At 39.9% G+C, this 20950-nt stretch overlaps 1 protein-coding gene across 1 annotated transcript in view; it reads left to right on the top strand.

Moving 5' to 3' along the window:
- Positions 1-20950, top strand: part of ARHGAP32 (Rho GTPase activating protein 32) — a 186292-nt gene that overhangs the window by 23033 nt on the left and 142309 nt on the right. Inside the window, exon 2 of the mRNA XM_010581387.1 lies at positions 9650-9758. Coding sequence (XP_010579689.1) covers positions 9651-9758 — 108 coding nt within the window. The 5' untranslated portion in view covers position 9650. The remainder of the gene's footprint in view (positions 1-9649; positions 9759-20950) is intronic.

Here is a 20950-nt window from a genome sequence, read left to right as displayed (position 1 = left end):
CGGCCTTGGCCGGCGGTGGGTCCATCTTAGAGCCAGCTGGTATGGGCTCGCTCTCTCTCGAACACAGGGGAAGCTTCCAGCAGCTTCTTACAGGAGCCACCCCTGTAACCCCCCCCGCTACCAAAACCTTGCCACATAAAACCAATACACCATCCTTTCCCATCTCTCTGCTATATTGAAAGTTTAGAGCTGCTTTTAGCGATTTATTAATCGTAAATGAGAGGTTAGTACCCTTTTTGCCTAGAGGCAATTTTATTTAATACTTTTATATTTGTTCCTGAATCAAACAAAAGAAATCCAAGCCAGAGCTCGGTGATTCTGATTGTTCAGCGATTTCCTAATTCCTTTTCTTACACTGAGCAAAAGTGATAAGAGAAACCTATTCCTGAGGTTTGTGGGTTTTTTTTTTTTAATTGACTGTCACTGTGTTCTTCTGAAAGAAAATGCCAAGCACCTACTAAAACAATGTCTTTTATGTGTTGCCAAATAAAAGAGCAGGTTTGTTCAGTAATATGTGTATGCAAAAGCATGAGGATTCTGTGATTATTTTTATAAAGCTTTTTAATAACTAAGAACATGTCTCGGAGCTTGTAAAATCTGAATATTCCAAGAACTTATTCTTTTCATGAAGTGTTTAAAGAAATTCCAGTTATGCAAAACCTGAATGCAAATTATTATAGGCCAGTTCAACAAAGCTCTTAGGTACATGTTCCAATCCCTTCCAGAGCATGAAGTACATATCTCTGTACTTACTTATGTGCTTTGAGGTGGGTGTTACCGAGTTGAGACATAAAACAGAACCGGGTGGGACAAGAAGCAGTAAGTGAAGCTGCCAAAACTGTGGCAGAAGAGCGGAATAAAGAAGGTAGGTCTGTTGACCCCCAGTTGCTATTTGTTGCTTTCAAATTTAGAGAAGATTTACCAAAGGTGCTTCGGGGTTGATCTTGCAGTATAGCTACAGAACTGTATTTTGAGGAAAAGAAACAAGAACAGGTTTTGTTTTCTACTATGGTGTTGGCTTCTCCTATCCCAGCATCCCTCCTTACCCCTTGATGGATGTGAAAAGCATCTCTTTCAGTGGTTAGCTGTTTGACACCTTGAAGGTACTTGCAACCTGCTCAGTGGTGTCAAGGTCCTGCTGGTAGAACTACCACGGCTGGCTAAGGAGGGCAGGTCACCCCGACAGCCAGCCCACGTATGTCTGAGTGAGAACCTAGGCAGTGCCCTCAAGCACTGGAATATTCACCGGCGGGCTTGGGGGGCTTTGCTCTTGCAACTGAGGGTTAGAAGGGATTGGGTGATGTAGAGCGTGTGCTGTGTCGGGGATACTGAGAAGTCGATCGGGTGAAAAAAGACCATGACTGAGGCGAGACAGGCTGCCTGTTGTACCTGAAGGTATCGTTTTGCTAAAATGGGAACTGCCCTACCTAGGCTTGCCCTTTTGCCCACAGGTTTTAAATTCCAGGTGATCTGACCTTGTTCATGCAACTTTTCTTTGGCAGCTCAGAAAATAGAGTTTAAATATTATTGCAACTTAATAAACAAGATGTGTATTTTGAAGTCTGAAAACTCAGTTAAACCTTCGAGCAAAGATAGCTTAACTGTCTTGACTGTATTGGAGCTTATATTAAAGCATGTCAAGAGAGTTGGAACAGGGCAAGAAACCAATATGTTAATTAATATCTGCAGTACTATTGGCCTTCTCTGCTTCCCTCTGTAGAGGTATATTCACAGTGGAAGGGCTAACATGTCTGCTCTGGCAATTTTAAAAATTAATCAAGTGATACTGCTGATTTTAAGAAGATCTTTATTTAAAACTTCCTAGTTTTCATTTCAAAAATGTTTTTCTAATGTCATCTATTCTTAAATGAAAGGTTAATGCAAAAAAAAAAGGTTTTTTTTTTTCTTTGCAGACAGCTAAGAATCTAATAGAGCAGGTGGTGAGACACATCAAGTAGGAAAGTGATTTTTTTATTTAAAAAAATATTTTGTAGGAATAGAAACCCCAGAACTAAAAATACTCATGAAGTGTTTTTTTGTGACCTTGTAACTTGCCTTCTAGAGTTGAATAACAGTAATTAGTCCTTTGACTCTGTCATAGTACATTGGTGATCTTTCACTCAGCTTCCCTGGGTGCGGGTATGGTTTTGCCAGACTGAATTTGGAAATTGAAAATTGGAAAAGCTAGAAATTCTGATACTGTAAAGTATTTTAAAACGATCTTTATAGCTGTAATTTACGTGATTTGTTTTTGAAAACACTCAAAATCAGTAAAATTTAATTAATCTGTCTTTGCAATAGTGATGGTCCTGTTAAGACCTCGTTTCCCATAGCTTGGTGATTTCCAGCCTTTTTTGTTTGGGCACATGCACATATTTGCCTGCAAAGCATGACATTCCTTGAAATGCACGTATTTACTAAATAGGTGCATAGCAGCAATGAATTTTTTTTTTTCTTTTTCAACTTCTGCTCACCCATACTAGTAGTTCTCAGACGCTCACAGATCCGCAGACCACAAGTTGAAAACCACTGATCTAAACTTCTAAAACTAGGCAATAAATACATCCCTATTAGCACAGGTAGTGCGTAGAGTAATTCAGATAAATTTAGTTTCGTTTGTGCTTACTGATATTTGAATGATACTTCATTCAAATGATTTTTTAAATATTCTCTTATTGTAATATACTGTTACTCTATTAATTTTTCTTGTGCAGTAGCTTCCCGAATGATTGAATTTTGGCTCCCCGACTATGAACTTCCATCAAACGTAGCAACTACAGCTTTCAACTTTGTAGAATCAATCACAGTAAACCATTTAGTTATGCCAGGTTTTCATTTTGTGGTCAAGGATTAAATGCAATCCATTTAGCATTTGTTTATTTATGAGGTATGCTTGAAGCTGACCTTGTAGGACTTTTCTGTCTTCATGTTGTATGATCCTTGAGACTGACTTCAGAAATCTTGTTTTATATAATACAGATGGACATAATGTAATCAGTAAGGTGTTGACAAAGCTGATTTAAAACATGGGAAATTAAATCCTCTTTCAGGTCAGCACTGTCAGCCTTCAGTTCCCATCTCTTGTTTCATTTTTCCTGGGGCTCTTGAGCTATCTCTGCTTTCCATATTGCATGATTATTTTCTTCCTTTCCACTGTATTAGTTTTAATTTCGTGGACACAGAGTTTACTTGGAAAATTGGTTTGGGGGAGAGTATGTGCGTTTTGGTTTTTTCCCACCTCTCTCATGACACTTCCCTTTTGGGGGACGGGACGGGACTGGGGGTGTGACAATATATCAGTGTTTCTCACTTGATTCCAACTTCTTGCCCAAGCTTTTATAAGCTTAGGGCCAAATCTCAGCTCTTGTTTCCTGGTTTTTCTACCTTTCTTTGTGGTGATAAGGGGCAACCTGTATGATGTGAAGAGTTGTCTTAATTCCGCTGTGGTTATGGTATGGTGACATCCACAGTTCTTTACGTATGTTTTTCTGTGTAGCATTGTGACTCCGCATCTTGATCAAGTTATTTTTAAACCCTCTAAGGCAGAGTTTTCAAGGTATCTCTCTGTCGATTCACTACTGGCTTACCTTTCCATGCTGTGATTGAGAGTTATGGGACTGAACGCTGGAAACTCTCTACGTGATGACACTGGGAGAGACAGGGATGCTGCATCCAGGCTGTTACGTTATGCCTTGAAGGGTTAATATGCTCAGCATTAGTTTGAGGTTTCTGCACTGTGGCTCACCTGTAGTGAGGTCCTGAAGCCTAAAGTAAACCCAAAGCTCATTTGTCTACAAAATACCTTGCTCATTCTTGTGATGGTGCCCAGCAGCACTGCTTAATGCTGCTCACTCTTGGACTTGCAGTACTGCATCGCAATTCTGTTTTGATTGCTATCTGCTGTCTCTGCTGTTCTCCTCTTTCTTGAGCAGTATCTGTTAACAGTGTCAGACTGAAGAGTGCTTATTGAAGACAAATACGGTTGCTAGGAGCGAGGAAGATGAGCCAAGTGGATGTACAGTTCTCTGCACGTTGCATTTGCAAGCAATGCAAAGCTTGATCCATAGTTCCTTTTTAGTGCCCTGGTAAAGACTGTGTTATTTTGGCCTTTTGTGCAAATTAGTTGAGTGGCATAAATACCAGTTTTTATCAGATAGCGTTTGAAGCTCATTGGTTTTCAGTATAGACTTGTGTCAGCACAAGCCTTATTTAAATTTGGCTTTTTGGATAGAATTTATAGCTCAGAAAACATCACTTTCTGTGGAGCTCTAAATCCTCTTGAATTGTTGGTTCTGCAGGGCAGAGTGGTGCTTTTACATCGGTTGAGAAATCTCTAGGGACAACAGTGCTATATAAATAATAAATAAACTAATAAATCAGTTATCATCGGCTCTCACCTCCTAAATTGAGGTCAGAAAGAAAAGTCATTTGGGGGAGAAGCAGCAAGGAAAGCTGAAATGCCTGATGGCCCCATGGGGGAGCACAACCTAAAGATCACACTTGGCATTTAATTTAAAAAATATATAGCTTGTTCAAAATGAGTATCTGTCAAGCAGACAATTAACTATCTGATATGAAGAGTCTGACATTCAGAATGCTTCATGCTTCCATGCTAGTGCATGGCTTTCAAACTATCAGGCACCTCTGAAAGTAATTTGTCAACACCCTCACGTCCTCCCAGAGGAGAGCTATTAATCTGCGTCTCATCAGCATCTAGATGACATCGAAGTCCATGACAATTCTGTTACTCCTACCGCTGTGGTCTACCGGTGGGACATGGTACATGCCAAAGAACCTAAATAAGGGGAACAAACATTTTTGTAGGAATCCCACAGTATTTTAAAAGTTTCTGTCCTTACTCCTCCCCTGTTTAATTTAAGGAGCTCTTTCCAAAACCCCATGTTTTATGATTCTTTCTCTCTGATGCAAACCGAAGTGTGGAAACATCTCAAATTTGTGGATATGGGACTACTTCAAACCCGTAGGGAAAGTTACTGTCTAGTGGAAGTGGTATTTAACATTTACAATATTATAAACAAACAGTAACTGTAGAGTTTATGGACATCAAGCGGAATATTAATTTACGCGTCCTGTGAAGCACCTGTTTTCTGCCTTGCGAGGCGTTGCAACACACTCCTTAGCGTATGCAGGTAGGGCTTAAAGCTCAATAATGCAGGACCATAGGGGAGCCCAGTCAGGAGAACAGCATCGAAATGTTTTAATTCCCAATGAGCAGATATGGAAATACCATCAATGATGGGACCAGCAAATTGGGTTTGAGAACACGGAAAAAGGCATTAGATGTTTTCTTGATACAGTTGTATCATGTACAAATGTACAAGCTCTGACTTGAAATTCATCAACTTGACCTACCAGAGAACTTTAAAGAATGGGTGTGAATGTGGGCTGTGCCTTTTGTGAAATGTTGTGTAAACATTTGTTCCAGTACATTTGGTTCTCAATTTACAATGAAGAAGGATTCATTCATCTGAAGAGAGATTGCCTAATGGCCTCTATACAGCCAGAACTTTTATTAATATAATGGTGTCAGATTTCATTTGAAGGGCATTCAGAGCTGCTAAGCAGCTGAAGAAGTGACATTTTAAATAAAATTGTATTTCTGTTCTTATGGCTAGTATTAAATTTTGTGGTGAATTTTCAGTCATTTACAACTCCCATGAAATAGCCAAATAGGCTTTATAGAACAGAGCAGCTTCTTTAATTTGTTTGGCCTTGAATGTTTGCAAAATATATGTGTCAGTGTTTTGTGTAAGTGCTAGGGGGACTCTAGGTATTTTCCCATCCTGTGAAAAAGAATCCACGGCAGAAACAAGATAATTAGTCTTGTTACAGCTTGACATGTGTGGTGAATCAGACATATGTATGTTGTGCTATTTATTTGGTCTATAAATTAAAATAATGTCAGATATAAATAATACACATGCATATAAAAATGTGTGCATATGATTATACCTATATATAATATTCCAAGCTTGTCTTGGGGTGAGGCCAGGTAAAATTGCCGTGTCCGACTGCTAGGAAATCTCCTTCCCCCAGCTGTGTGGCTCTAAGGTTTTACGTGCCCAGAGGACATTTTCTTTGTGATCCTCCCAGTGCCTGAAACCAGCGTGGCTCTTTCCCAGTTACACTGTCATCGGTTTCTCATTTGGGGGCTCATCATGGGGATCCCAACAAAATACAGCGCTGCATCTTTGAAAATGAATCACTGAGTTCCTGCAGAAAGTCCAGAAGATGAGTTGAGGGTGTATGAAGAAGTAATGCTTAGAAGTGTTGTTGCAGATGAATGCCAGTCCTGTGAGTCTTTTCATGACAGCTTTCCCGGGGACCCTGAGCTTCGGTTTCTTCCTCCGGGTCATCCTTGAGGACGCAGAGTTCCTGGGAAGTCTGTTGAAATAGCGTGACAACAGGAATGTCTCGAGTAGCTGCTTTTCTTCCTCGTCTTCCCCCTCTCTGGCCCTACTCCTGCCCATGTTTCAGTGCTCCTAATTCACAAGGTTCTTTTCCTTCATCCAGATCGGGGCAGGGAGGAAAAAGCCACTAGACTTAATATGTGAGGAACTAATATTACCTGTAGCATCTTCAGCCTTCCTTGCTCTCTTGTCTCAGATGGCATGGAATTAAATAGTTTCTATAAAAGATTAATAGGTGTTCGTAGATGGTTATCAAGGGTTTATAATTGTGTTAGAGAGAAAATCTTTGGTATAATTTTCAGTATTTTTGTGGTACTGTGGCAAAGTATTTAATTTCCATCAGTAGCAGAATATTCCGTTAAACAAGTCTGGCAAATGCTCAGAGAACTGACTGTTTTAAATATGCAATTGTACACTCAGAGCTTTTCTTCTTTCTAGTGAAAGTCCAGAACACCTTTAATAGGAAGAAGAATAGGACTGTCTTTCAGGATCTCAGTGGGAAGGATTTGGGAAGAGTTTATCATGGAGTTTTATAGGCGTAATCAGATTAAACAAATCACGTGAGTAAATAGATTGGAGTCTAGTAAAAAGGACTGGGTACTATGACATCCATGTTTGTCCACTATGAGGGTAGAGACCCTGAACATGGGCCTGATTCCCAACGTTATTTTAAAATAGAACATATTCTTCTCTGCACTCAGTCTTACCACAGGCAACGCTGGTATTTGAAGCATCTTCCCAGGAGTAACTGAACTAATGCTCACTGTAACCAGGCTAAGCATAGAGTTTGTGTAATATATACAGCGTGTTTGCATACATCTATTTTATAATCTTAATTACCGATCTTGGCCCTCTCCTGTTTTGTAGGTTCTGTGTGGTAAATTTTCTAGGAAGTAATGCCTGTCTTCCATTGAACCTAAATGGCCTGTCAGGGACTTTGTGTGAATGCAGGTCAGTAGTTGGGAAGAGAGCATAGTCAAATCTTGTGAATATTGCTTACCTATGGCAGGAGGAGTTGTGTCCCCAGGCAGCCCTGTGTTACTGGCAACATTTTAGACATTCAGGAAAATTTGCTTCTCGAAAGGAAACCACATATCTAATGAGAAATCCAGGAGGAATTGCGATAAGCCTGAGAAGTTGTGTAGTAAATTCATTTGTAATCCAAAGTGCTGATAAAGATGTAAACTCAATCTCATTATTTTCAAGTCTTTAAACTGAGAACGCGTGCATTTTGATAAGCTGTTTGTTTTAACAGTGGTGTAGAAAGGTGGGCCTTGCTCATGTTACCCTTCCTTTCATTCCATTGCCCGATGGAATTAGAATAAATGCTGCCCGATGGCATTAGACTAAAGCTGCTGTGGAATGATTTGTTTAGAATCTTTTTGTACATCTAGAAATCCTGAGGAAAGCCTTATTGAGCCTTTTTCAAAATCATGAGATTGATTTAAAAAAAAAAATTTTTTTTTATTTTTTTATTTTTTTTTTTTTTAGTTTATCTCTTGGTTTTGAGTTATATGTTCTGGTTTTCTCTGCAACCAGCAGGTTTCAACTTTTACTTTCAGTTAAAATAAGCGGCAAACTTCGCATGTGGTGGTGGAGCTGGGGTTGTGAGAAGCCGGCCAAATCTTCTCACTCTTGATATGCAAAGAAGGAGAAATGAAAGAGCCACCTCTCTGAGCAACAAATTTTCAGGTTTACAAAAATCAAATTCTTTTGAACACATACGTTGCAAAGGTGCGAGTCTTCCATCTAAGCTGGCATTGCACCTCTACATTCTAAATCATGGTATTTTCATGCCCTTTTTTTCAGATATATACAGCTTTCACCACGTAGGTGTATTTTTTCTGGCCTCATCAGGAACAGCCTACTTCCAGTTGGTGGTATTTGCAGTGGGAATGGCACATGAAACCAGTTAGTAGCATTAGCCTGCGGCATTATGACTTCTGGTTTTGAGGCCCATGTTCTCTGGGATGTGTTTTTTATTAGAGCAGAAATGTGATCACAAAGCTAGGTATAAAATTATATGGGATATAATTTTGTAACCCAGCCATGCTATTACTGTGAGTGTTAATTGCTTCATTCTTAACCCTCATGTAGAGTACAAAAGAGAGTTAAATGCTTTGGCCCAGCCACTTATGTCATCGTGTCAAACAGCACGTCGGGGTTTCAGAACTTCAAATCTTGGATCTGAAGCAAAGGAGGTTTTTTAAATGGCTTTCACCATGCTTGTTTTAGTCAAACAGTACATAAATCAGCATAGTTAACATTTAGCGAAACCAGCCCTGCTTTTCTGTCCACGTGTGTGCACTGTTGATTATCAAAATGGTTATCCTAAGTAAATAAATGGTGATCTATTAATGAAATAAAAGCCTGCCTGAATCTCATATTTAATGAAACTAGAAGGGATAATACCAGACTTTCAACAGGTCTTTGATACTTCAGATCTGCGCCATAAGCTCCGCAAAGGCACATTTATATGGCCTGCAAGCGCAATATATAAAAGCTCTCTAGCTGTAACAGCAGAGTTGTCAGAAGGATAGGCTGAGAAGCTTTTAGGAATACTTTTTAAATTTTGATTTTGAGCCTCTGATCTCTCTGCAGGCTTGAAATATACTTCATAGGGTATTTGAAAGATGGCTCCTTATCTGAAGAAAAGTTTACCTTGATAAAATGAGACTGATTTGAGCGCATCCTTGCAGAGTTGGGGCGGTTGAAGGTGCTCACCCTTCAGATAGGATCAGTAAGAACTAGGAGAGCTGATGGCTCAGGCCTTGGGATGTGAATTCAGGCTAAGATATGGAAAATGCTATCTCCATTTTAGGCAAAACATGCAGTGACAACTGAGGAATCAAATGTATGTATTTCTTCTTATAAGGCTAATATTGTTTGCTTGGGTGATAGAAGCAATTTTTCTGAAACGGACTGAAAATTACCCCTCTGCGTTTTTCTGTGTTTTAAGACTTGCAAATTGTGCAGTGATTAAACAAAATTATCCATTGATTGGTTAGGAAGTGCACATTTCTTTCCACCAGATTTATACTGTTGTCCTGCTTATATAATGAGGAAGTGAGAGAAACTTAGAAGCCTGTAAGATTTCTGGATTTATAAAAGCATTTATACTGTCATATGAACCACATAACTGAGCACCATAACGGACTGTATGTAAGATTACCTGGAAATTGTCACTGAGTATCAAACCTGTCTGTCCTCCTTTCCAGAATGATGAAGTCCTCTGTACATACAGAAGAAGATGACTTTGTGCCGGAGCTTCAGAGAAGCATCCATCCCAGAGAGAGGCCAGACTGGGAGGAGACTCTTAGCGCTATGGTAAAACACCTTGTTGCATTTTCTATATGCATTGGTTTTTGGTTCTGAACCAAAATACTCTTATATTCTAGTTATGCATTGATTGATTTATATTCCTTGACTTTCAGATTTTTAAATGGATTGCATAGTACTCTCAAGAAGACCAAAATACTTTCCTTCCTCTGGCAGTTTGTCAAGGAGAGAGAGAAGGAGCATGCATAACGCTTCTGCCCTATTAATATGTGCCCCAAAGCAGGTCTAGTAACAAATTAAAAGGTCCATAATGTCACAACGATTTTCAGTCTGCATTAACCTTTTTTACAGCAAGACTTTTGAGCATGAAGGGAACTTCTTGTAAAAACATGCTCTTTGAAGCGTGCAGCATTATGGAAGAAGAAGATTTTAGCAAAATGCTGGCTAAGTCTACAGAAATAAAACCTCATCCCGAAAGCTAACCTACCGTCAGAGGGAACAGAATTGCAAAAAAGCAACCGCAAAGGTGCTGTTCTCATGCTTGCAGAAGGCACTACAAGTGGGCAGTGGGCCACAGACAACTGTATTACCTTGATATAATTGTTTTCTTTTTAAATGATTGAGTAAAGTACCTGCAGTTCCACTTTCCCAACTCCCTCTAGCATTTGCTGAGTTTGGAAGGTCAGATTTTATTTTAATAGCAGCCAAATAGGGCAATCAGATTAGGTGGTTTTGTGAAGTTACCTTACCTCACAGAAGCTTGACCTGCCTTGTTTCAGTCTAGGAGGGTCTGGAAGTTGTATCTTGCTTGTTATTTTCAGATTTTCTAAATTGCCTCATTGGCACATGAAGCTGAAGGGGAAATTGCCTTCTGCGACAGACCTTGGATGGGGCAGGGTCTGAATGTTCCAGGACAGCAGTGGTGCTCTTGAGGGGTGGGCAGTCCAGCAGCATGGCTAAGATTACTTACTGTGACATGGCACCAGTGACAATTTTTCCCTCTCATTGGATCATGTGGCAGTGGCAGGGCTTCAGCCTGGAAAAGCTGTATGTTCTCTGCTTCTGGACTGCCAGCAGTGCAGCAGCAGCATGAGAGATGGGCTAGATTTAGCTGTACTGCAGGACAGAGATTCATCTGATGTATGGGGCTGAGGGGTGTTCATCCCAGTGGATTATTTGGAGTTTAAAGCACCATTAATATCTGGCTGGGTCATGTGAAATAGATTTTGGATTAGCTGTTCTTTATACAATGTTCAGAAAATTTATAGGTAGTAAAATCCCTATGAGCCAGGTATTTATTTTAATTTCAAACAGGGGAACAAAGTACTATGTCTTACTCTTTTAAAAGCATCGTCAAACCCCATAGAATACAACGATAATATTTTGTTCCAAACTTTATTTTCAAGCCGAAACAACCAACCCAAAACATAGGGTTCACCAGCATTTTTGTCTGCTGGTATTTTCTGTGCTTGTTGCTCTGCTTGACTCCTTGCTTATCCACTGTTAATTTTGACTTTTTGCATTTGTCAGTTCCTACGTATGTTTTTTTTGCATACGCGGCTATTTTTTCCTTCTCTCCACCTTGGCCAGCAGTTCATGCTGGTGCCGCCTGTTTGAGAGCGCTGTCTGTTCTAATCAGGGTTATTCAGCCAGCAGTGCATGCTCCCAGCCTCAGCGCATGGTGCTTCTTAACACCCTAGAGCCAGGAGTCTTGTGTAAATCACTGTTTGACACCCTGCTGTCTGTAACCTCAAGGTGTGTCTCAGGAATGTGAGTCTGTAATTCAGTGACTCCACCTGTAACACAAGTTAGCTGGCATACCTCATCTGTTATTGTTTTTTAACATTGTTGATTTACAATGAAGGAAAGGTTCACCTGTTCTGATTCCATGCTTTCCCTGTTCTCATCCAGGCTGTTGCTTTCATGGACATGGTTTAGTGTTCAGATCTATACTGCAACCTACACATATGCATAATGTTCCTCTCACTGTGCTAATCATTAATTTACTTTTTAGAGCATGTCTTCTTGCACAGCTCTATGCCAGCAATATAAAAACTGAACAGTCCAGGTGGCTATAAAAAAGAGATTTAGAGAACGATAAACAAGAAAATTCACATCTAAGATTTGCTGCACAATGATTTGGTACGATGAAGCACAAAGCTACATGTAAAGCTACTGAACCTGTATTTATGATGGCTTAGATTTGTGCTTACAGTTTTGTTTTGACCTCGTGGTCCTCTAAATATGTTGTAGGTGGGTAGAAAAACCTCACTTGCTGATGTTTACTGTGTTGAGTGAATCAAATTTCCACTTTCAACCTCTGCCTTATGTCCAGTCAGAAGGTAGTATTTACAAGATGTAAATATTTACAGGACAGTATTCAACACTGTCACTTTCTGTTCTCAGTTTAACCAGTGCATCTACTATATTCTGTCTTTTTTCTGATCATTTTAAGCCTGAGATTTTTTTCCTTGTGCTTTTCCTTCATTTTGCATTTTTAGCTGCCTCTGGTTTAGCATGCTTTTCCCAGAGCATGCTCCTACATGGTATGTGAGTTTCTCGTAGTGGCATAATACATTTAATTTTCCGTTAGTAGTTGTTTAAGTTGCAGACTTCAGGTTTTGTTGTTGCTTGCTGTTTCAGCCTCTGGGGAATGGAGGCTGCAGGGGCTCGGAGAAGTTGGGCATAGCTGTGGTGTTTTCTACTCTCCGTTGCTTCCCATGGCAGACAGCTGGAGACCCAACTGGGTGCAAGGCTTTGTCACTTTAAATGAATTTCACGTTCTGCCAGGTGAGCAACTGCTGAGACTGGTGACACTATGGAGAGCTTGGGAAATTCTGACACCGTCGACAGACCGGTGATGCTTATTCATTTGTCTCTTGAACTTTGCCTGTGTACATGTTTTTGTACTTTGGGAAAAGGCGATTTATGCATTCACAGTTAGATGAACATACACAAGTCATCCCTACTTTCCCTCCCCCCTTTTATCTGCAATATATTTTGAAGTGCTTATTATTAATTTATATAAGTGCTTTGTTTCCAGAGCTTTTTCTTAACAAGAAATAAACTATAAAGGTTTTTCTAAATGTATGGAGGTTGAGTGTCCTCCTGTGCTGTAAATGTAAGGTGGGGCAGAAACTTTAATATTTCTGTCATTGCCAGTTTATTCTGGGCACCCGAGTAGCTTTAGTCCTTTGTTTGATAGTACTTCTATTGTCTTTTTTATGTTTATGATTTGTACTTTCACCTACTTTTTAAAACTGTTTGTTTCTTGTTTGTGGTTTAGCAGAAAGGCAAGTGCTTTTGTATTGGAGACCTGGTTTGTTTGGGTACTCCTGGTGGTTCTTGAAACTTCATGGTCGTCATGAAACCCTGTGCTGTGGATTTTGAGAACCGGGCTGAGTGAGATGCAACACTAGATGACAGACTACAGGAGTTAGATAATAAGACAGCTGCCTGAGTAGTCCTCAAGGGCTGCTAATATTTTGTATTCCCCTCCTGACTTGTGTTCTGTATTTTTAGAATTTGGTCATACTAGATATACCATTTTTCTCACTGCCTCAGCCTCCTATTCCCACTGTGCTGCTGGCCTGCTGGGTAACCTTCACACATGCCGTTTTTTTTCTTTCTCTGCTCCAGTTTGGAAAATGCGGTTGATGATATTGACTTTCTTTGTAGAACACTTCTGAGTTCTAGGGATGAAAAGCTGTATTTGAGCCAAGTAATATTGCAGCATATGGATTTTCTAACGTTTCTCTGAGATAGTAACGTTATTTTAAAGGAAAGGAGTATCTTTTCCTTGGAAGGTCCAGAAGAGTGCTTTATTTCTGTGTTACAAGAAATGAAGTTGTGAAAGACCCCCTTTATATAATATTTCTCATACAAGCCTACAAAACAGCTGTCCTCAGCCTGTCATTAACTTCAGCATAAATCGATATTTGTACTTAATATTACGTTTACCTTATGTTATTGACCATCTGACTTCTTCTCAGCACCTCTTCATGAGTTCAGTAAGTTGCAATGCTTTAAAAGCAGCGTGCTAACAGCCTCTCCTCCAGCAGGCTCGTGTGCCTACAGACACGGACACACGCTCTGTCCCCGTTGCCTTTTTCTTCCATTTGTCTACATTTTTTGGGGAAATAGGATTAAAACAGTGAGATGAATATAAAAATCTTTATTTCAGCACCCTGTTGAAATTGTGCTGTCACAGAAAGATGCCACCTGAAGCTGCATTAACCTGACAGGCACTAGAGAGAAGGTGAATATACTCACTCCAAAGCTAGAAATAGGATTTCTTTTGTGTGCGTGTATATATGTGTTTCTGAAAAGGTTGTTTTTTCTGCAGTGTCTGCCACTTCTTTCAGCTTTGGAAGCTTTCAAAATGAGTCCCTAAAGCTGTGGTAGGTTTATTTACTGTAAGATTTTTTCCGTAGTGCCGTGAGCACAAGAATACAGGTGATCATCCTGACACCTGATCATATCCTACAGTGAATGTCTGCAGGGATTCATTTGTGAGTAGATCATGGCTGGATGTGACCAAGAGTTCCTCACCTTGAGGAGATCAGCCTTTCCCGCGCTGGTGCACCTCTGAACCATAGCTGTTGGGATCTGGAAGTACGATTGTCCATAATGAGGTTGTTGAGATGATAGCTGTAGTATCCCCAAGTGTTACTAGTTTATAACCAGGTTGCCTAGAAAAGGTCTGATGCAGGAACTTCTAAATTACCGATGGGAAACCATTATGAATCCTTGAATTTGGGAAAAATGTGTAAGTGAACAAGGGGGCAAGTAGTTGGCAGTTGGTACACATCATCCTTTTTGGCTTATGCTGGTGAAGTCGTCTTAAAAAAATACAGGCCTACAAATGTTTTAGAAAGGCACAGGGGTTAGACCCTGTCCTATCTTAGTTCTTATATCAGGTCAGATGGATTCTGAGATCTGTAGTATTTTCAGCATTTGATACTAGATAAGGTAAGGTACTGTGGCTTGCAGAGGTAATAAAGGCTTTTTAATGAGACCTCAATATATCACTGTTAAATCTGGGACATGAGTGAGGAGAAAACTATTTTTAAATGCCACTTATAAAAGTGTGTAGAGATTAGTGAATTGTAAAGGTTTAAAGAAAGATTTCACTCTCCTTCGTGCAGGGTTTTGTTTCTCATTCTTTGTACAGCACTTAGCCCGGTGCTGCCCCAGATCTTGATTGTAGCTTCTGCAAAAACAGATGCAAAAAATCGGAGTACGTAGGGTTTCTTTTTGTCTGGTTGGTTGGTTTTTAATTCAAAAAACATCAGGCATGTTTCTGAGTACGTTAGTGCTGTCCCCAGCTAACATGAATACTTCCAGGAACTGTGGCAAAATCCAAAGAACAAGGGAGTGTGGTAAATCCACTTGCTTGGCCCTGTCAGCTATGGTGATTTCCAAAAAGGTGGTTTACTGAAATGATCTCATTTCAGCAACTGATATATACATATAATACCCTTTGACATGTAAAAATTGACATTTTGGATTTTTTATTCCTGTGGCTTACAGCTCTTCATGCTTTGTATACGCATGAACCAACACCAGAATTTTACAGCTGAGTATCTGGTTGTGAGCTCTTAAGTAACTGTGCAGACAGTTTTGTTAGACTGATCCTGTTTTCAGGTGAGTTGTATGCCTTAGACTTCTTTGGGAAAAAGAGTGCTTTTGAACTGTGAATGCCTACCTGCAGGTTCTTTTTAAAAGTCCAAAGTTCTAAGCTCTCAAGTGCAAGGGAAAGTTTTAGTAGATAGGAAGCTGAAATTCTGTTTTTTCTGTTGTTTTTTGAACAACTTGGACAGTTCAGTGGAAATGGACTTTAGGTATTTCTTCACCTAGATGCTCCAGCAGTTGGCTTCTGGCTCTAAGTCTTAAGAGTCATTGCATTTCTTAAATGCTATGGAAGATGTTAACTGAAAGTTTGAAGCTTAGTTTTGTGCTGGTGAAATCTCTCAGACTTCTGACTTGCCTGGGTTAGTAAGTCTTCTGTTAATCTTGCAGAAACTGTAGTATGTCTTCTCTATCCAGCACTCGCCAGCATTTTTATGTGAATCACTGCAGCTTAGGCTGCGTAGGAGATAGGTCACAGGGCACCATTTGTAACAAAGATAACGGTGGGATAGAAATGGGATTTCAGATAGCGTGGACAATATAGGCGTTGATATGAGACAAATGTTCCATGCAGCACACCAAGCAGTCATTGGGCTGTAATAATATTTTGGTCAAAACAGTTCTGGTCTGGCATTGTACCAGTAACCTATATTTCATTTTCAATTCACACAACTTGTTTTCCTTGTTATTGCTGCATGAATCAAGTATTTTTTCCCTCGTTAAGCTTTTGGCGAGGTATCATATTGTTGTGTATGGTTCTTTCACTCCCTCTGCCTCTTGGTTAGAGAGTCATTTTTATTTCACAGGCTAACTCCCAGCGTGAAGCTTGTCCCTGAGAATCTTTGAAAATTGGGACAATCACTTAATTGGCACATTGGCTTCCATTTGGGTTTGCCAATTAAATGAGTTCAATTAATCCAGAATAGATACCGTATTTTTGGCAGTAAGTATTAATTTATAGCAATCACTTAATTTTCATTGGCGGTGCTATAGAAGCAATTGTTTCTGTTTACATTTACTGTCTTTACAGTGTATGCAGTCTTGCAGTATAGTGTTGATCCAGGAGAAAAAAAAAAATACATTTTCTATATTTCTGTTTTAAAATCTTTGTATATGCAACACTTAGCAAAGAAAGAATGACTCAGAATTTCCTAAGGCTGGATGAGTAAAGTTTGTTGTTCACCATGATCGCCAGATTTAATGCACCCTGATTTTGCATATGTATCTATTTCAAAGTGAATCTGATGCACATCAGTAAATTCAGTGTCTTGCTAAGTGAAATGTTCGGGTCATGTATTTACACGCCACCACTAGTATTTCTTCTTTTATGGTCGTAGGGGATAACAGCAATTAAAAAGATAAAGATGGCACTGGAGTATAATGGCTAATTTTTTGAATGTTCCCAGTAGCCCTCTGCCAAATTACATAAGTGTAGGTAGGCATAAACATGCTTTAATGTACATTAGGCACTTAAGCCTGGGTTTACTGAGGCATTAGGGAGCCTGAGTGCCTCTGTTTACCATACCGTGAGTAAACCACTGGGCTCAGTGGTGTATGTGGTATCAATAGCAGCTGTGCGGCAATTGCTTAGTCTCTGAATGACCAGTCTGAATTTCTTGGGTTTTAGGTTATAGAATTTTAGGTTCAATTTAATGTCCCGGTATCTTCTATAATTATCACCCATTGCTCAGACAAGCTGCCTGTTGGTGACAGCATGGTGATGCTGTTCTGATGGTTGGTGCTGGTAATGCTATTGTAATAATGTACCTGTAATAAACAGGTTATTCACTATTTTAAGTTCTGAGAGGCAGTATAAGATGAGTTCTGAAGATAGGATTACATTGTCATGACCCTCCGCCTCTTTTCCTCCCACCCTGTTCCAACAATGATGTCTTTTTACACCTTTTGTTGTTGTAATATAAGAAATGCCACATTTGTTTGAAATGTACTTATTTGGGAGATAAAACTTATAATTTATTTATCTGTCAATCACTTTTCCCTAGTCCCAGCTGCTTGAAAATAAGATGGAACATCCAGGAAAGGAAAGGAATCTCTTATTTATAAGTGGTTGTTGTTGGTTTGGGTTTTTGGTGTTGGTTGTGGGGTTTTTTTGGGTGGGGGTTGTTTTTTTAAAATCAGTGTTCATTGCTGCTTAGTTACCATAACACATAAAAAAGATGGAATAGTTTTTGAAGGGCTGTCAATAGTTTGCTCATCTATCCCCTTCCGTTCCCCACCCCCAAGTTAACCCCATGAGACAAACAAAACGTGTCGGAGTATATATTGTCTTGCTGAAGGTTGTAGGCATGATTTTTTTTTGCCATGATTCAGCCTTCTTATTTATAAGGTGATGGATTATTCCCTGAAAATGTTGGTAATCTTTAGCCCGATATTTTAATTTAAATCATTCCATACAGTTCTGCCTTGCTCCATTTATATTGGTCACTGCTGTGTCAGTGTAGGTCTGCATGATGTTTGTTGGTATTTGACCAAATACCATGGTTGCTAGGGCACAGATGATTCTGACTGCAAAACCCAATGTTTTCACAGTAGTAGCCTTAACACTTCATCTTTGCTTTGGGGTTGTTCCATGAAAATTTGTGATGGGTGCTGTGGGGGCTTGCTACAAGTGCTTTTTCCATTGAGTAAGGCTTTAAATTGTTTCTCACCCTAGAACGTAGTATGTCCCATTTAGTTAATTTTCCTCAGCTAGCGCAGGATCCATAGGATTATGACTGTGACCTAATTATGTGAGGATGTGTGACCTCCTATAAGTAGACATCAGAGTTGCTTTGCACAGTTGCAGACTGAAAAATCATTGCTGTTCTCTATAACATCGGCAAGTTTATTGACTCCATGTTATCCATGTGGGACTGGATGTGGTCTTCTGTGGATTCAAAGTACACCAGGCTTCTCTATTGCAGAAATCTACTTTAACAAGCTTCTGTCTTTGATTATTCCTTCCCACTTCCCGTGCTACAGAGGACTGTCTCTGGACAGTTATGGTGAGAGAGTTTCTGGGATGAAGAGTTGGGAAGTGAATCACTGGGCTAATCTCATTTAAAAATAATCCCCCAAAAGAAATTCAGCTTTACTCTTCCATTTTTAATCTGGATTGTTTCAGGGACTTCCATTGTAGCCACTAAAACAGTTGCAGCTGCAATGAGAGGAAATAGGAGAGAGTAGCCTGGGGCTGAAGGATTGGGGTGGGAGTTTAAAAAATTGGCTTTACCTCTTCAAGACAGGCTATCTTGAAGCTATGCCCTAAGGCCAACAGTGCTCCTGAGTGTAAAAAGAAGTTTTAGGGTCTGTGTGTTCTTGATTTGCTCTGTGGCTTGTACTGCAAGCAAATATTTTCAGCTTGAAAACATCTAAAGTTGCTCTTTGGTCTGGTTGCAGAATCCAAAGTTTTAACTGTTGGTTCTGCTTTGTGGCAGAACTTTTTTTTCCCTGTATTTGTATGTGGCTACCTGACTGCTCTTGGTTTCTTAGTCTGGTGTGTTCCAGTTGCACGCATGGGTAGGAATATCTTCTTAGTTTGTTTTTTTGTGTGTTTTTTTTCCTCTGTGCATGTGGTTTTGGTTTTGTGTCTCAGTCTCTGATTTTTCCTTAAATACTGACCTTTAGGAAAAAAAAATCCCTTGGTTTTAGCTGATAATTTTATGAATGCAAGAAAACATCCTTGGAGGATGATGATTCTCACCATCAGTTTCTGCAGAGTTCATGTCCTTGGTGGTGTGCGGAAGAGATCGTCATTCACCTTCCCAGTTTTGCTGACCAGTAGCGTGGGAAGACCTTTCTGCAGCTCTTGCAGCACACGTCAGGTGTCCTGTTCTGACCTCACTTGAGCGATGTCACCTCAGATTTGGCAGCATTGTCATCTTTCCTAACCTGGCTCAGAGAACTGGCTCGTTGAGGCTGAGCAGGGTTTTTGAACAGTCGGTCAGGGAGGCAGGTTTAAGGATTCCTGCCCAGTTACCGTGACCCACAGCTGGAGTCTCCTTCAGTGGCTCAGACGGGAACAGGGTGTGTGATCACAGGCCAAGCTTTCCTGGGTAACACTTGAACAAAGTTAATGAACTGACTCGCGTTCTGTTGTTCAGAAGTTTATGGACAGCTTACGGTATAAATTGCATGTTACAAGTAGACGCATTCTTCGCATTGCTGTGTTATTATAAGGGTTTGGAAAATGAGTGTATCATATACCAGTTTTGTATTTTATGCCATTGGAAACAAGCTCTTTTTATAAACAAAAAGCCGAGTCCAGGTTGGCTTTACATGCATAAATATAAATTCATGTTAACTCTGCTGACTCAGATATTAGGCTTAAATGTCAGGCTGCTGTTTTTTCCACCTTCCCAATCTTCCTTCTACTGCATTGGGAAAATTATTCAGTTTCTAAGCCTATTTATACCTTTAACATAACATAATAGTTATTTGCATAATCACTGAATATGGCCAAGGGACTTACCAGAGTGGTATTTGCTAGTTTCAGGCTGAATTAATCTCTGTAGTTTTTTGTGTGATGAGGAATTGCTTTCTACCTTAACAACCCAAAGCTCCACTTGTCCTTTTATAACTAAGCCATGATTAGGATCCCCTCCTCCCTCTGTGGAACAATAGACTGTAGAAATTGTGCATCCAACAGGGTCTGGGATTTTGAGGGTCCTTTTTTTTTAGCCAACAAGGAACTGGAATCAAAGTACTGTGCTCATTGGATGTTCTATTTTCTGTGGCTTTTTTCTAAAATTTATTTTGTAGGCTGTACAGAAGAAGGACTCTAACCCTGGCTGCCTTTCCCACGCATATTGTATGTGGGATTTTTGTTCTTAAAGAAAGTACATTCCTTAGCCAGTATGCCATTATGTGAGGCTATGTACTGTACCACTGCAGCTCCCTGGGCTGAGATCTTTGTGAATGGTAATAAGGCCTTCTCACTGCTGCTTCACTATAGCAATGTCAAATCCAAACTTAAAGCTGTCAGGTAGTTATCATGCTAATGTTGTCCTCAGTAGTTAACCATTCATTTTTGCTTGGTGCATCCGGTTTTGTCTCTAAAGCAAATGATAGCTATGAAAGAAAATACAAACGTGGGTCTGTTTTTGCTGGAAATAACCACCGTCCTTTGGGTGCATTTGATTAATCTGCAGAGAATCAGTGCGAGTCCATGCATCTTTTTAAGCCTTACTTGGGAAATCTTGTCATGACATAAAAATCAACCTGCTTTACAGAGGTGAATTTTGGTCACAGTGACAATAATACTGCCAAAGTAGGTTCATACAGCTGCCAAGCTGCTTACTCTGTGTCTCGGATTCCACTTACGAAATTAGTTGTTTCACATGTGAGCTGGAAATGGTTTTATCCACGTATCTGTGAGCTAGAGAACTTTATTTGAAAGCACAGTAGATGAATGGTTAAGAATTTGTTCTTTCTTCATTCCAGGCTGATCCTTTAAACTATAGTAAATAGGTGCCCTGGACTAACTCCTCTATAATGCTAAGTCTCAGGAATGAGAGGTTTCCCTTAATTTGCCAGCTCATGGCAATGCTTAAAAGTTTTTTTTTTCTTTTTCTTATCCCCCCCCCCCCCCCCCCCCCCCCCCCCCGCCC

The sequence above is a fragment of the Haliaeetus leucocephalus genome, unplaced genomic scaffold (genome assembly GCF_000737465.1).
Source record: "Haliaeetus leucocephalus isolate CR32 unplaced genomic scaffold, Haliaeetus_leucocephalus-4.0 Scaffold773, whole genome shotgun sequence".
In the NCBI taxonomy this organism is placed as follows: domain Eukaryota; kingdom Metazoa; phylum Chordata; class Aves; order Accipitriformes; family Accipitridae; genus Haliaeetus; species Haliaeetus leucocephalus.
This window is presented reverse-complemented; position numbering and strand designations above follow the sequence as displayed.